Source organism: Labrus mixtus, chromosome 3, assembly GCF_963584025.1.
Source record: "Labrus mixtus chromosome 3, fLabMix1.1, whole genome shotgun sequence".
NCBI lineage: Eukaryota > Metazoa > Chordata > Actinopteri > Labriformes > Labridae > Labrus > Labrus mixtus.
In genome coordinates, this window is record NC_083614.1 from 2,186,808 (window position 1) to 2,200,985 (window position 14,178).

At 41.4% G+C, this 14,178-nt stretch overlaps 1 protein-coding gene across 1 annotated transcript; it reads left to right on the forward strand.

Annotated features, from left to right (window-relative positions):
* The first annotated feature begins 292 nt into the window (after positions 1 to 292).
* Positions 293 to 8,274, forward strand: phb2b (prohibitin 2b). Its single transcript, XM_061034919.1, has 10 exons — positions 293 to 411; positions 1,253 to 1,382; positions 2,052 to 2,136; positions 3,756 to 3,835; positions 4,997 to 5,181; positions 5,286 to 5,415; positions 6,206 to 6,309; positions 6,488 to 6,565; positions 6,669 to 6,748; positions 7,849 to 8,274. The coding sequence occupies exons 1-10, from the start codon at positions 391 to 393 to the stop codon at positions 7,868 to 7,870; spliced, it is 915 nt and encodes a 304-aa protein (XP_060890902.1). The 5' UTR covers positions 293 to 390; the 3' UTR covers positions 7,871 to 8,274.
* The last annotated feature ends 5,904 nt before the right edge of the window (positions 8,275 to 14,178 follow it).

Consider the following 14,178-nt stretch of genomic DNA (forward strand, 5'->3'; position numbering starts at 1 on the left):
GTTCAGTTTCTACAAAGGTCTGTCAACATTGTAAAAAACACACAACAAAAAACGACATATACTGTTTACAAAAATATACATTGAATGATATGGATGAAAAACGAGATTTCTCATTGTTAGTTAAATAAGAACATAAACATGCTACTATTCATTTCATTTTTGACATTTGCAATCGTAACGCAAAGAGGGTCCCCCCAGAGGTCGCTTGGCATGGCAAAGTTTGGGAACCCCTGACCTAAAGCTCTGATGTTGTACACTCCAGTACAGTAGGGGGCGATATGGCCCTAAATGATCCGCCAATCAACTTAGAGAGGAAGTAGAAGAAGTAGAAGATGAAGAAGAAGAAGAAGAAGAAGAAGAAGAAGACCTTGGAGTTTGACGTAAAACAGCATGGCGAACAAGGAGCCCAATGTAAGTGTACTGAATGCTAAATCATATTTGAATGAATGATTGATTAGAGCTGGGTTCTGTTGATCTGTCTCAGTACCCTGAAAAGGAGCTTACAGCATACTAATGAGTAAACTCTGTTAGCAGGTTGTTAGTAAAGAGCCACCGCTCAGGTCAGTTAGCAAGTTAGCATAGCTTAATAACAACCAGCAGTCACATCGTATGACCTCGAATCATTGATTATGGTTAAAGTTTAGAGCTGGACTGTACAGGCCTTAAGTAATTCTTCTAGTAAAGCCAGTTATCTATTCGTGTTTAGAGGAGTCTAGACCAGGTCCGGTAAATAGTACTAACATAGTCTTTAAAGTCTCATTCATCCTCAGAGTAATTCAGAGAAATGATTCCCTCCTCCTCCTTTACTACGCAGTAAAGTGTGACGCACAGTGTTGCTTTCTTTCAGTTGGACAAACAGTTTAATGGGCTAAATAGAAACATCGACACACATTATGCTGGCTTGTAATACTCTGTGTTAAAACTACAGTAGTGCCTTACCGTTTCACAACGCTGTGCATTGTGGGTAGACCTGGATCAACATCTCATATCTCTTAAGTTACATCTTCTGATCAAGAGGAAAGGGGAATTACATAACTCTGTAAACTTTTTAAAGGATAACTGTCCAACCTCTTTAGTCAGTGAAACTGAGAAGTTAAGTTTCTTAATCAATTAATTAACGATTAAGCTTTAGAGAAGGGAAACAAGCACTCAGATATGAGTGAATCATACCAGAGAACAGTTTTCCTAGTATTGAATAATCTGTTATCCCCCCCCCCCCCTCAACACACACACGCACACACATAAAATGTAGCGCATTGTCCAGCACCTGAGGGACCTGGCAGGTCGGATGGCGTCTGGAGGGAAAGGTGCAGGATTAGGACTGAAGCTGCTGCTTGGAGCTGGTGCATTGGCATATGGAGTTAAAGAAGCCACGTACACAGGTAAACATTTCTACCTTTTAGAGTTACACGCATCACGGTCTGTGATCTGTTTGGATCATCCCCACAGGCTGCAGGATCCATTGAACATGTCAAATAAATCTATTGCTGCTAATATTTGTTTTCATTTATTCCTGATAATGACAAAGTCTATTTAGAGTTAACTCTTAATCTTTGTTTACAGAGTTCATCCTCATTCTAGTTTCTGTTGTTACCATAGTGTTGTAGTCCAGACCACACTAACCCAGACCAAGAGAGACCAGAGTGATCCGAGACAAAGACATTTAGGGATCAAGACTGAGACAAGACCAAGACATTTAGGGATCAAGACTGAGACAAGACCAAGGTGTGGCGAGACCAGACCAAGATCATAAATATCTCTGAAAAATGATCATCTTGTGTGCAGGGGGGGCATGTCACTCACTTAGACCGTAACGTGTGCGTGTGTGTGTGTGTGTGTGTGTGTGTGTGTGTGTGTGTGTGTGTGTGTGTGTGTGTGTGTGTGTGTGTGTGTGTGTGTGTGTGTGTGTGTGTGTGTGTGTGTGTGTGTGTGTGTGTGTGTGTGTGTGTGTGTGTGTGTGTGTGTGTGTGTGTGTGTGTGTGTGTGTGTGTGTGTGTGTGTGTGTGTGTGTGTGTGTGTGTGTGTGTGTGTGTGTGTGTGTGTGTGTGTAGTGGAGGGTGGTCAGAGGGCCATCGTCTTCAACAGGATTGGTGGGATGCAGATGGACACTATTCTGGCTGAAGGGCTCCACTTCAGGTAAGGTCAACACACTCACTAACTGTTCATAAATATTCTCCAGGGCAAACTAAGTAAGAACATGTGAACAATGTCTGTCACCTGGAGGAACTGAGATCTTCTTAAAAATGAAGGATTCATCACAAAACTACCCACACCAACATCTTTTGACATCTGGGGTTTCATTCGTACTTAACTAATCACAAATATGTCAGAAATGGACTATTTGATTTTCTTAATGTTGAAAAAGTGCTGCCATTCCCCCCAAGGATGTACAGATGACCTTAAACTGTTAAAATCTAAGAAACACTTCCCTGACAGAGCTGCTCTGTTAGAAGTGAAGTGAAAGATTCTTGTGTTTTTAAACCACAGCTGCAGTGAATCAGTCCGTTTGACCTGGGAACTGTCGACGTGCTGCCTTACAGCAGCTTGCACTGGGTAATGTCGCCACCTGCTGGTGGAGCTGCTCACTGCACCTCATATACAAACATACTATTGTGTTGCAAATTCGACCAAAAGCCGCCAACCTATTTGGATGGAAGTCACATGGTCGACAACCGAAGAGGAGCCAGTCTACCAATGTGCAACAAGCCCATTTCACATGTCAGAGAGACAGATGATTAGATACTTCAATACTGATTAGATACTGTTCATAGACAGATGATTAGATACTTTATTGATCCAGAGGGAAATTCAAAGCATCCAGTAACAGTTTACAAAGAAATGCACAACAATAAACAACCGCTGTCCCCCCTTCCCTACATATATGACCCTGAACAAAGATTTAAAGAAGCCACTATGAATCAAAATGAAAACTGTGCAATTCAAAAATAGACTTGTAGGGATAAAGATGGATGTGCAATTTAAAGGAAACCTATGAACAGTTTCAAAGAAGAAGATGGGTAAATTAGACCTCCTGAAAGTTTCTGTATGTACAGCAGTGTTTGAAAGGAGGTAGTGCAGTTTTTAAAAGAACAGTCTGTGCCAACTTTAAAGGAGCTTATATATTATTGTGAGATATGCATTAGGTGTCCAACTAGAGGCTGACTCTGAGGACAGCTGTGCAGAGTCACAGTGTGCTTTCCCCCTGCCATAACAGTGAGGTGTTGTACAGTCGTACGACCAGGGGGGCCTGAACACACTCCTCTGCCTGGGGCTGTGCAGAGGGTGCTGGCTGTTGTCCACGATGGAGAGCATTTTGTTTCGGGTCCTTCTCTCTGCCTCTGTCATCACAGAGTCCAGCTCTGCACCCAGCTCGTGTTTAATGAGACCACACTCTGAGTCCTGCTGCTGCAGCTCTATCACATTAAGTCCAAACACATTGTAATGTAAATAATGATTTAGTTATCTTCTAAACCTACTTACTTAGAATGTTAAGAGTTATGTCTTCAAATAATGAAATATCCTGCCAAGTGTCAGCTTTGTGTTTGTTAGGAAATGTTCCAATCACAGGTGTCACTTTTGAGTTACAATCAGGGGGGGGTCTAACATCAAAGGACCCCTCTGGGAGCAGAAACCAGGGGAAGGGGAACATCACTATGACACAACAAATAAATTCCCACACCCTGAAATCTTGTTCTACAGTGTAATGTCTGTGAAACCACTAACTGTTCCATGACTTTACTGTGTCTGTGTTGTAGGATCCCCTGGTTCCAGTACCCCATCATATATGATATCAGAGCTAAACCCAGAAAGATCTCCTCTTTGACAGGAAGCAAAGGTAAAAAAAAAAAAGCAGCTACACAACCACACACATACCGTTTTCATAAATCTCCTGATATCTCCAGGAGGAGTGTGAATCTTTCTCCTACCAGACCCCGACTATTTTTCCACAGCCATTTCTGAGTGGCGCAGCAGGATATTCTCTTCAACTACACATTGCTCTGATATAAAGACACATATTCTCATTATAGAGTCGTGTAGCGGAATCTGTTGCTTCGTCTGCCACTTCTGCGTTGTTCTTTTTACATCATGCCTTACCTCAGGAGACCCCTCCCCCTGCCCCCCCTCCCCTCTGACAGGGATAGTCTCCAGCTATCTTTTGTGGGCTGATCTCCCTGCCTGGTCTTTTATTTATAACTTTAAGTTTTCTTCATGTGACACTGAAAAGCCCCTCTGGTTAGAGGGAAACGTCTCTGAGGACTCAAAATAAAAGTCCAGCTGCCTGCTGGATTAAACGTACCTCACATCCAATGTGAGGCTGCCATGTTAACGCTAAATGAACCCTGACAGGACAGGTTTAATCATTCTTGTACTAGTTTTTGTCAAGGAGCACACAACACAACGTCTAGACAGGAGGATGCTTTGACAAACTGCTAACAAACACAAGTCTTAACTATGAATCATACATTTAGACTTGTAAAGTTCAGCCTGGATTTACCTTTAGGCAGAATGCTAGAGCTGTTCAGTTATTAATGTATTATTAATGCATGGAGTCCAGTTTGTACTATAATGAAGGTTTGTAGTGAATGTTTGTTTGAAGGTTTCTTCTGGTGTCTTCTGTAAAGGAAATGACACACCAAGCAGACGGCCAATCACCACGTACGGTCTGTGCATGCGTGAGGGGTGGCGGTAGCTCGTTGTTATGATGCGAGAAGACCATTTTCAAGTATTATAGGTAGTTTACTAATGGAGAATAATGTCTGATTTAAAAAGTAGAAAATGGCGCTGGCGTTGTCAGCTCTTTGTGGAAAAAGAAAAGAAGAGACGGAGAAACCGCTCTAATGGGTGAAAGCATGGATACTACAGCTGCATGCTCAAGGGGCTTTACTGAACCTGAGAGGAGAGCAGGAGAGACAGGAAACCTCCCAACAGCCAATCAGAGAGACTCCTCTCACCGACGCTGATTCAAAATCCTTTTTCTGAAAAATTGTGTGTGTAGATCTGCAGATGGTGAACATAGCAGTGCGGGTGTTGTCCAGACCTCTAGCATCCAAGCTACCAATCCTGTATCAACAGCTGGGAAAGGACTACGATGAGCGAGTCCTGCCCTCCATCGTCAACGAGGTCCTCAAGTCTGTGGTGGCAAAGTTTAACGCCTCACAGCTCATCACACAGAGAGCACAGGTTTGTTTTCTCCCAGTCTGTATCATCTTTACCACCTTTACCGTAGTTAGCTTATGAACTATCTGCAGACATACCTGTGTGATATGATCTTTGTGTTTCTCCAGGTGTCCCTGCTGGTGCGCAGGGAGTTGTTTGAGCGGGCCAAAGACTTCAACATCATTCTTGATGACGTGGCCATCACTGAGCTGAGCTTCAGCAGCCAGTACACCGCTGCTGTGGAGGCCAAGCAAGTTGGTAAGACTTGATGAGGGATGCTGAATGAATCTCCAAAATGCAAAATGGTTTTTAACTTGTAAAAAAAAGATGTGTTCATGTGACTTCATCTCAAATTTAAAATATTCTCTTTTATTTCATTTTGATCTGTGCCTGGTTGAAAAGTGTTTGTCATTAAATAAGAGAAGAAGAACTACAGCGTTAATGACTGTAGAGATGCCACGAAACTAACTTCAAGCATCTGTGAACTTACAAATAGATTTGAAATGATCGTTTCTTAACTTAAAGGCACAGTCTGTAAGTTTCACCACCAGGGGGCTCTTAATCCAAACAATAACAAAAGATGATGTTGAGGCTGGCGGGGAATCATGGGAGCGATTTTCTCTGCTACTCCCTCCCTGCATGATGAAAACGACCTCTGAGTTGACCGTAGTCATGACGACCGGGTGAAACCGACCTGAGGAACAGAATATGTTTACAGACAAGCTGATGTTTCAGAGTATAATCTACATGAAGTTTTTGTCAGAGCAGCTCATGCAGTAACAGAACAGCAGCTTTCAGCAGCAGCTAGCGCTTCATTATGCAGCAGTCTTTGATGTAACATCCGGTGTTTCCACGGCAACAATAAATATGCCGAGTCTATCATGGCGGCTGCCGCGACAAGTCACGTCCCATAAGAATGATAAAATCACAAATTCCTCTGGCTTTGATAACTCTGTCAAAATGTTTCTTATTATCTTTACCTTCTTTCTTTTTAAAGAGCTTCAACTGTTTGATGTTTACTAACAGAAATGACTCTTGTGTGTTTCAGCCCAGCAGGAGGCCCAGAGAGCCCAGTTCTACGTGGAGAAAGCCAAACAGGACCAAAGACACAAGATCATCCAGGCTGAGGGAGAGGCGGAAGCTGCTAAAATGGTGACTGACTCCCTGAACAACTAAACGGCTTCTTACTTTGGGATAGAAACAGTCAAAGCTCGCTCTCAGTAGATTTCTCTTGAGGATTAAACTCCTTGAAGAAGTGGTCTGTGTCATGTCTGCTAACTGTGTTTTGTGCTCGTGTGTTTTTGTGCTCGTCTGAATGTGTGTGTATCAGTTGGGTCTGGCAGTGACTAAAAACCCCGGTTACCTGAAGCTGAGGCGAATCAGAGCTGCACAAACCATTGCAAAGACGGTCAGTATCATCACTTTACGTTTAGATTCCAAGAAGAGATTTCACTACATAAGTGGAGCAGATGATGTTCTATGATGATGATGACGTCTGTTTCTATCTCCAGGTGGCAACCTCTCAGAACAAGGTGTACCTTAATGCTGACAACTTGGTCCTGAACCTCCAGGATCAAAAGAACTTTTCTAAGTAGGTTCAAACACACACACACACACACACACACACACACAGTTACGGCACAGTTAAGTCCTAGGACCATTCGTCTAAACAATATGAGTCTACATAATCCTTTTTAAGGCCTTTTCTATTTTTCTAATCATCCTGAGTGCCTGGACCTGGAGTATTTCTACCTGTGTTTGTTGGTTTGAAGTTGTCCTCCACTTTTTTGAAGTCTTCCCTCCCATGAGCACTGGTGCTTTGAGGAATACCAGAAGCACTCCTGTTGTCTCTCTTTTTCAGTATCCTGGATTTCTTTGCATAAAGTTTTCATGGTTCTTTGAGATTGTTATATCTACATCATCACAACAGACCTTTTTTAACAGCTCACCTTTTGACCTTTTCTGGGGACCCTCAGATTGTATCCAGCTTACTTTTAGAAAGCCTGAACAAATGCTGAATTTAAATGTTTATTCTGTCTGTTGGTTTACATGGACGGGACAGCCGGCTCCTCCCCTTGTGTATAAAAGCTGTTTTAGTCAAGAACTAGAGAGAAGAAGAACATACTCACTGATTATTTGGATGTTAGTAAGAGTTTTTAGATCACGCTCATTCTGTGTCAGGTTACATGAAATGTGAAGCTACAAGCTAACTAAAGAGCGCTAACATTAGCATGCTAACTCAACAATGTGAAGCTACGAGCTAGCTGCTAACTAAAGAGCGCTAACATTAGCATGCTAACACAACAATACAGCTCGATACAAGGACAATTTTGTCTGCTGCTTGCACTTAGCACTTGATTAATGTGCGTTCTAATTTGATAAGGTGAGCAGAGGGGTGGTTGGAGGTGTGTCTCTGGAGGAGAGAGGAGGCTTCAGTATGGAGGAGGTGTGGCCAAACAGCAGTTTGTTTTGGTTTCATGCTGGTGCTCAAGGGTGACATCTACTGGATGAAAAAGTCACACATTCTTCCTTTAATGCAACTCACAAGATAAATTATGAATGATTTCACTAATTTCATCAACCAACACACACGTCTCATCAAACCAACCTCCTCAAGTTTTCACAGAGCACAGTCTTTGTGCAGCGTTGGGACAGTACTTGGTGGTTAATGTGTGTGTTGTTGTTTTTCAGCATGGTGCCAGGAAACAAGTGATGAAGAGGACGGTAGAACGGACCCTGTCACCAGCAGCCTCTGTTTTGCTTGTGGTGTAGAAAATGAAAATAGAAGACTGTGATCGGGGGCAACAAGAAAAGAAGCGAGTAGACGGCTCTCTCATTTCAGCTTCATTGTTGTAAGATGGGACTCATTAAAATAATTAGAATGCAAAATGACGTGCTAGGGCCTTTTTTAAATCACAATTTCAACAAATTAAAATCAGTATATCTTGAGAAAGCAGGATCAGTAGTTTCTGTCATAGAGGGTTGTTATAAGTCATGTTTATTAAGCACTTCTGTCTCCAGTATGGTGTGCTTCATGACAGATCTCACTGATGAATTCTTCCACCAGAGTCACTCAGAGACTGGCTGGAAATCTTTTTGCATAAAGGATTTAAACGAGCGTCTTCTTCCTGCTATTCCTTTAAATCTATGAGAATGTTCTTCAGGGCTACACGTCCCTGCCCGTGTGTGCGTGCGTGCGTGCGTGCGTGCGTGCGTGCGTGCGTGCGTGCGTGCGTGCGTGGTCAATCCAACGCTGTGGACGCAGTGTTGGCACTCTGTCAATAAAGTTTTATTACAATTCTACTTTCTCAGGTTCCCTTATTGGAGCAGTTTGAATTGATCGGACTGAGCTCTGATATTACATTTACCAAAATCAATCATTATTTGTAAAGCGTCAATAAATAACAAGTGATAACTCGAGACACTTTACAAAAGAGCAGATGTGATAATATGCAGGAAGGATTTCTCCGGTTGTCCACACTTCCTCCCCGCTGAGGTGGTTGTGGAGATGACAGTCTGATGATGGAGGCTGGCTGTATGCAAAAGAATATTTTCCAACAGAGGGGATTTGACTGCTCCTGAATGTCTTTACTGTTAATATTGTTTGTTAGTAACTTCAATGTTTCATTACTTTAGCATGTTGTTGAATGATGCTTGTGCTCTCTCACTCATGCTGGCATATGAACAAGGACACACTGACGAACACATGTCTGAGTGAAGCTATTTGACAACTTAAAAAGTGACTACCAAAGTCCTCATATAGCTTTCATTATCATGCTACAGGTTTAAGAATGAAGCACACACATTTTCTGTTGGAAATCTGATAAGAGGCCGTATCCGAATTGGCAAGTACATACTCAATCTGTCAGTAGGCAGTATGCAGTACGTACTATCCGTGCTGTATACTGTTAGTATCTACTATTTAGTATGCACACAGTAGGCAGATATTTGTTCCTACTTCTTCTGATTCATTCAGTATGGAAGTGACGTCATTTACGTTTCCCGAACTGGCCGCATCCACCCATTTTTTTTCCTTGTTTTTTTTGTTTAGCTTTATTCAAGAAGAGTAATGCTCATATACAGTCAGGTAAACAAAAACAATATCACAATGTAAATCAAGTAAAAGACAGATTAAATAACTAAATAACATACAGTACATACAGGAAAGATCAAATGAAAGACAGAAATATACAGAATATAAAATAAACAAAGACACATTTAAATAGTGAAATCATTATTTAAATAGAGGGGAAATGGTTTTATAATAATGCAGATATTTGTTATATTTTCTGTTGTTAATTTAAAGTAGTGATTTCAGTCTGGACTTTAACTCTAGATTAAAAATTGATTCAATTAATCCATACTCGTTTGTTTTGATTTGGAGGAGCACGTGAAGTGACGTTTTACATTTAATTTTGCACAGCATTGTGGGAGTTCAAATGCAACTCATTTCCTGAAAGCACGCATCCGATCCATACTGCATAAAACCCGGAAGTTAGTATCCATACTGAAATGTTCAGTATACTGAGGCGGACCCAAAAAATGCATACTGAATGACCACGAGGGTTCAGTCTACTGAAACTCCATACTGAAAAGTACTGCATACTGAACTGTGGATATTCGGAAAGGGCCACAGTTTCAGATCAGGAGCTCTCTGTAGCGTGCACACTGAGGCCCTTTCCGAATTGTCACAGTTCAGTAGGCAGTACGTACTATTCAGTATGGAGTTTCAGTAGACTGAACTTTCGTGGGGAAAACAAACGAGTATGGATTAATTGAATCAATTTTTAATCTAGAGTTAAAGTCCAGACTGAAATCACTACTTTAAATTAACAACAGAAAATATAACAAATGTCTGCATTATTATAAAACCTTCCCCCTCTGTTTAAATAATGATTTCATATTTAAATGTGTCTTTATTGGTTTATTTTATATTCTGTATATTTCTGTCTTTCATTTGATCTTTCCTTTATGTACTGTATGTTATTTAGTTATTTAATCTTTTACTTGATTTACATTGTGATATTGTTTTTGTTTACCTGACTGTATATGAGCATTACTCTTCTTGAATAAAGCTAAACAAATTTTTTTTTTTTTTTAAACGGGTGGATGCGGCCAGTTCGGGTAACGTAAATGACGTCACTTCCATACTGAATGAATCAGAAGAAGTAGGAACAAATATCTGCCTATTGTGTGCATACTAAATAGTAGATACTAACAGTATACAGCACGGATAGTACGTACTGCATACTGCCTACTGACAGATTGAGTATGTACTTGCCAATTCGGATACGGCCTGAGACTCATCACGTACTGACTACTACTTCTGCTTTCCTGTCGTAAGCTACTGCTGCTCAGTCAAGTGTAAAGCTTAGAGCGCCCTCTACTGACCAAGCTGAGTTTAATAGTATTAACATCATTCACTCTGAATACCCTTTGATACAACAATAATACAGGTAAGTGGAACAGTAGTTATGTTTTCAGAGTTTAGCTTTCCCTCAGTTCAACATCTAAATATTTATTATTTTCAAACACACAGTGCCACGATCACTTTCAACGCCTTAGCTTGGCAAGACCTCAGTTATGCCACATATTTATTAGTTGCTTAATCCTTGCTAATATAAGCAATCACTAGAAGAATAAATTACGTTTGTCCGTTTGCAGAAAAGTGACGCATAAATCCTGTTCTTCACACATAAAGGTGAGAAGTACAGGATGCCACAGACGTACATGAAACATCAGTGTGTGAATGGATGAGTTAATACTGATGGACTCTTTACGCAGCAGCCTCTACCATCAGTGTGTGAATGTGTAGGTGACTAGAAAAGTGCTATATAAGCTCAAGTCCATTTACCATTTAAGACGCACACTAGACTCTTCTCCTCTGTCTCCCCCGGTGGTGGAACGAACCTCCAAATTTTAAGCCTTTAACCTTTAAGAAAAAGCTAAAGACCCAGCTCTTTCATGAATACCTACTAACTTAATGATGATGGTCTCCATATTATTGATGATGATGATGGTAATGACGATGGTTTTTGTTTGATAACAATGACTTATAAGATGGTTTCTATACTGATTAGAGCTCTCAAGAACTGCCCTCAATGTTGTGCTTTGCCTCTGGTCACTTCCTGTCAGCCCCTCTGGTCACTTCCTGTCAGCCTCTCTGGTCACTTCCTGTCAGCACCTGTGTGTCCAATCGGACTCAAAGCTGATCGTTTGCTCTTACTGACATTGTTCCCTTTTTTCTAGATCCTTGCTTGTGTTGTTCTTACTCTCTGATGTACGTCGCTTTGGATAAAAAAGTCTGCTAAGTGAATTGTTGTAGAATTGTAGGATCCAGTTCCACTTTGCAGTGCTGCTCCACTCGGGGTTTTCTGTGCAGCTGCTCTGCAGAGCTGCTTTTCTCCTCCTCTCTCCCCCCGCCATTTCAAACAGCACCTGCAGCCTGCCATGATGGAGGAGGAGGAGGAGGGAGAGCGGCTTTGTTATCAGAAGAGCAAAGGAGGCAGAGAAAGAGGGAAGGATTAGAAAGAGATCAGACAGCAGGAGGAGGAGGAAGTGTCACAAATATGAAACCAGTGTGATTCAAGTTTACAGTCACATGACCAACAGGTTTTCAATTTCACAACAAAACAAAATTATTTATTTTTCACAAAACCTAAGACAGGTTCCAACTGAGTGTTCCTTTGGTGCTGTGCATTAGTTTCTCCAATCTGTATATAGGATCCTGTTAGGTTTACCTCGTGCTCAGCAGCACAGCCTTCAGAACCTCTCGGTCACTTCATGGACGTTGTATCGACTTTATACAATGGAAAGAACTGCTCCAACAACATTCAAACATATGTGGTCAATGCAGACTAACTCAGTCAAAGCAGTTAGAATAAGACTTAATGATGGAGCAGGCCAGTGTCACTCTTTGTCTTGAACTGGTCTTTAAGGCTTTTTAAGCTTAATGGTGGTTGATACAGTTATACTGGTAGTCTACAAACATGGTGCTCTTCATATACGTCCATTGTCTCAAGGGTTGGATTACCAAACAGGTTTACTGGGCACAGGCCCAGTCGCCTAAGAGGTGAGGCCAAAGTCACTTTACAATCCTTTTGTTTGGAAAGTCAGATAAGGTGGTCACGTCATCTCAAACCTAAGACACACTTGTGTGTGAAACTAAATGTTTTATGATATATTTGTATCCTCCATGATAGAGCGTTACAGTGGACACTTATTATAACAGGGCTATGATATTACAGATACGTTTAAGTAGGATGGAAAGCAATTGAAAAGTAGTTGCAGCCGAGTACTGTTGCTTTAAGAAAGTGATGTTCCTGTTCCAGTAGTTTCATTTGATCTAACGGAGGACATGATTGTCACAGAGGATCTGCTGGGCCACAGTGATCTGGAAAAGAAAACATTCTGAACCATCTGATGACAATCTTTCAGTATGCTTGATGTGACGATGCCAAACTGTAGCATGCAGAGACTCAAAATAAGAAATAAATGTGTAAGAATGAAAGTTGAAATTTAGGAATAATATTTGAAATCCATTACTGGGCTGCACAGTGGCTCAGTAGTTAGCGCTGTGAGGAGGTTCCTGGTTTGAATCCCCGTCTGTCAGGAGTCTCTCTGTGTGGAGTCTACATGTTCTCTTCATGTGTGGGTTCTCTCCTGGTACTCCATCTTCCTCCCACAGTCTAAAGACATGCTCGTTAGATTAACTGGAGACTCTATTGTCTGTAGGTGTGAATGTGAGTGTGTCTGGTTGTCTGTCTCTATATGTGTCAGCTCTGTGATTGGCTGGTAAACAGTCCAGGGTGTGACCCGCCTCTCGAACAGTGACAGCTGGGGTCAGCCCCAGCCCCCCGCGACCCCGAACGGGGAAACGGGTGAAGACTTCCATTAGTCAAATCATAAGAGAAATGCACTGATTACTTAATTACTACATCAACCTCAAGCAGTACATGCATTCCTTAAAAACATCATTTCCAAATACATAGTCTGTCCAATCAAAGTTCAATGCTGCCCCCTGCTGCCCCCCACTGTGTATGAAACTGGGCATTATGTGCAGTAAGAAGAGAGTTGTCAGAAGTTGATTCAGGTGAAAACTCACACAGCTTTGGTCACATTTTTTCTTCTTCACAAATCTTCTCAAATATTTAATGGAGTCCAGAAGCTCTATTGAGCCTGTTTCAACGTGGATGAGACCAATGTCATGCTAATGAAACGTGACAGCTATGATGAGAAGTGTTTCATTTGTTTGGCCAAATATCTCAACCTAAACACGCAGGTCTCTCCTTAATGGGACATTTATCTGTATGGAAGAGGACAGAAACAGGGACATACAGGAAGTCCTGGAGCCGTATTCACAAAGCTCCTAAGTACTACTGGCTCGTAGCCAGAAAATTCTAAGAAAACTCTTAAAATCAGGTTTCCAAAAAATTCCCCTCAAAGTTAGGACACGATCCTTGTAGATATGAAAGTTATTCACAAAGTGTCTTAGCCCTTAAGAGAGCTCCTCAGGTGTAGAACTGTGAGGAGGACTTTTAACAGGATGAAGAGTTTCTCAAACTGAGGAGGAAACACAGAAATGTTCTCCAAACACGACATGAGGAAGCAGAACAGACAAAATAAGTACATCTTACAAATCATCACACAGATGCTATTTTCATAGTGTTAACAATTACACAATGTCTGACTAGTTTTTTCTATGATTGACGTTTTTCTAAATTTTTTGGGATCAGCCAATCACAGCTTCTGAAGAAATGTGTCATACCTAGCAACGGGGTAAACCCCGCCTCCTCACTGAGATAAAAGTTTCTGTCAGAGAATAATCCAAAATCACTCCTTGTTTTTCCAAAAGAAAACCACCCAGCCTTAATGATCTACATCATGCTATCCTGACACAAGTTTGGATACACACATTCTCAATAAACGTTGATGCATATGTTGTTTTTTTATTCACTTACAAAGATACAAAAGTGCACTTTCTTGTGGACAGAATTTGGGTTTGCCTTTTGTCCAGTCTAT

What these genes read in the sequence shown, in the direction of transcription:
- phb2b (XM_061034919.1), top strand. Translation starts at nt 391, where the DNA reads ATGGCGAACAAGGAGCCCAAT. An exon ending in GCTGAAGGGCTCCACTTCAG is followed by an intron (nt 2,137 to 3,755) that starts GTAAGGTCAACA and finishes TCTGTGTTGTAG; the next exon opens with GATCCCCTGGTTCCAGTACC. An exon ending in TCATCACACAGAGAGCACAG is followed by an intron (nt 5,182 to 5,285) that starts GTTTGTTTTCTC and finishes GTGTTTCTCCAG; the next exon opens with GTGTCCCTGCTGGTGCGCAG.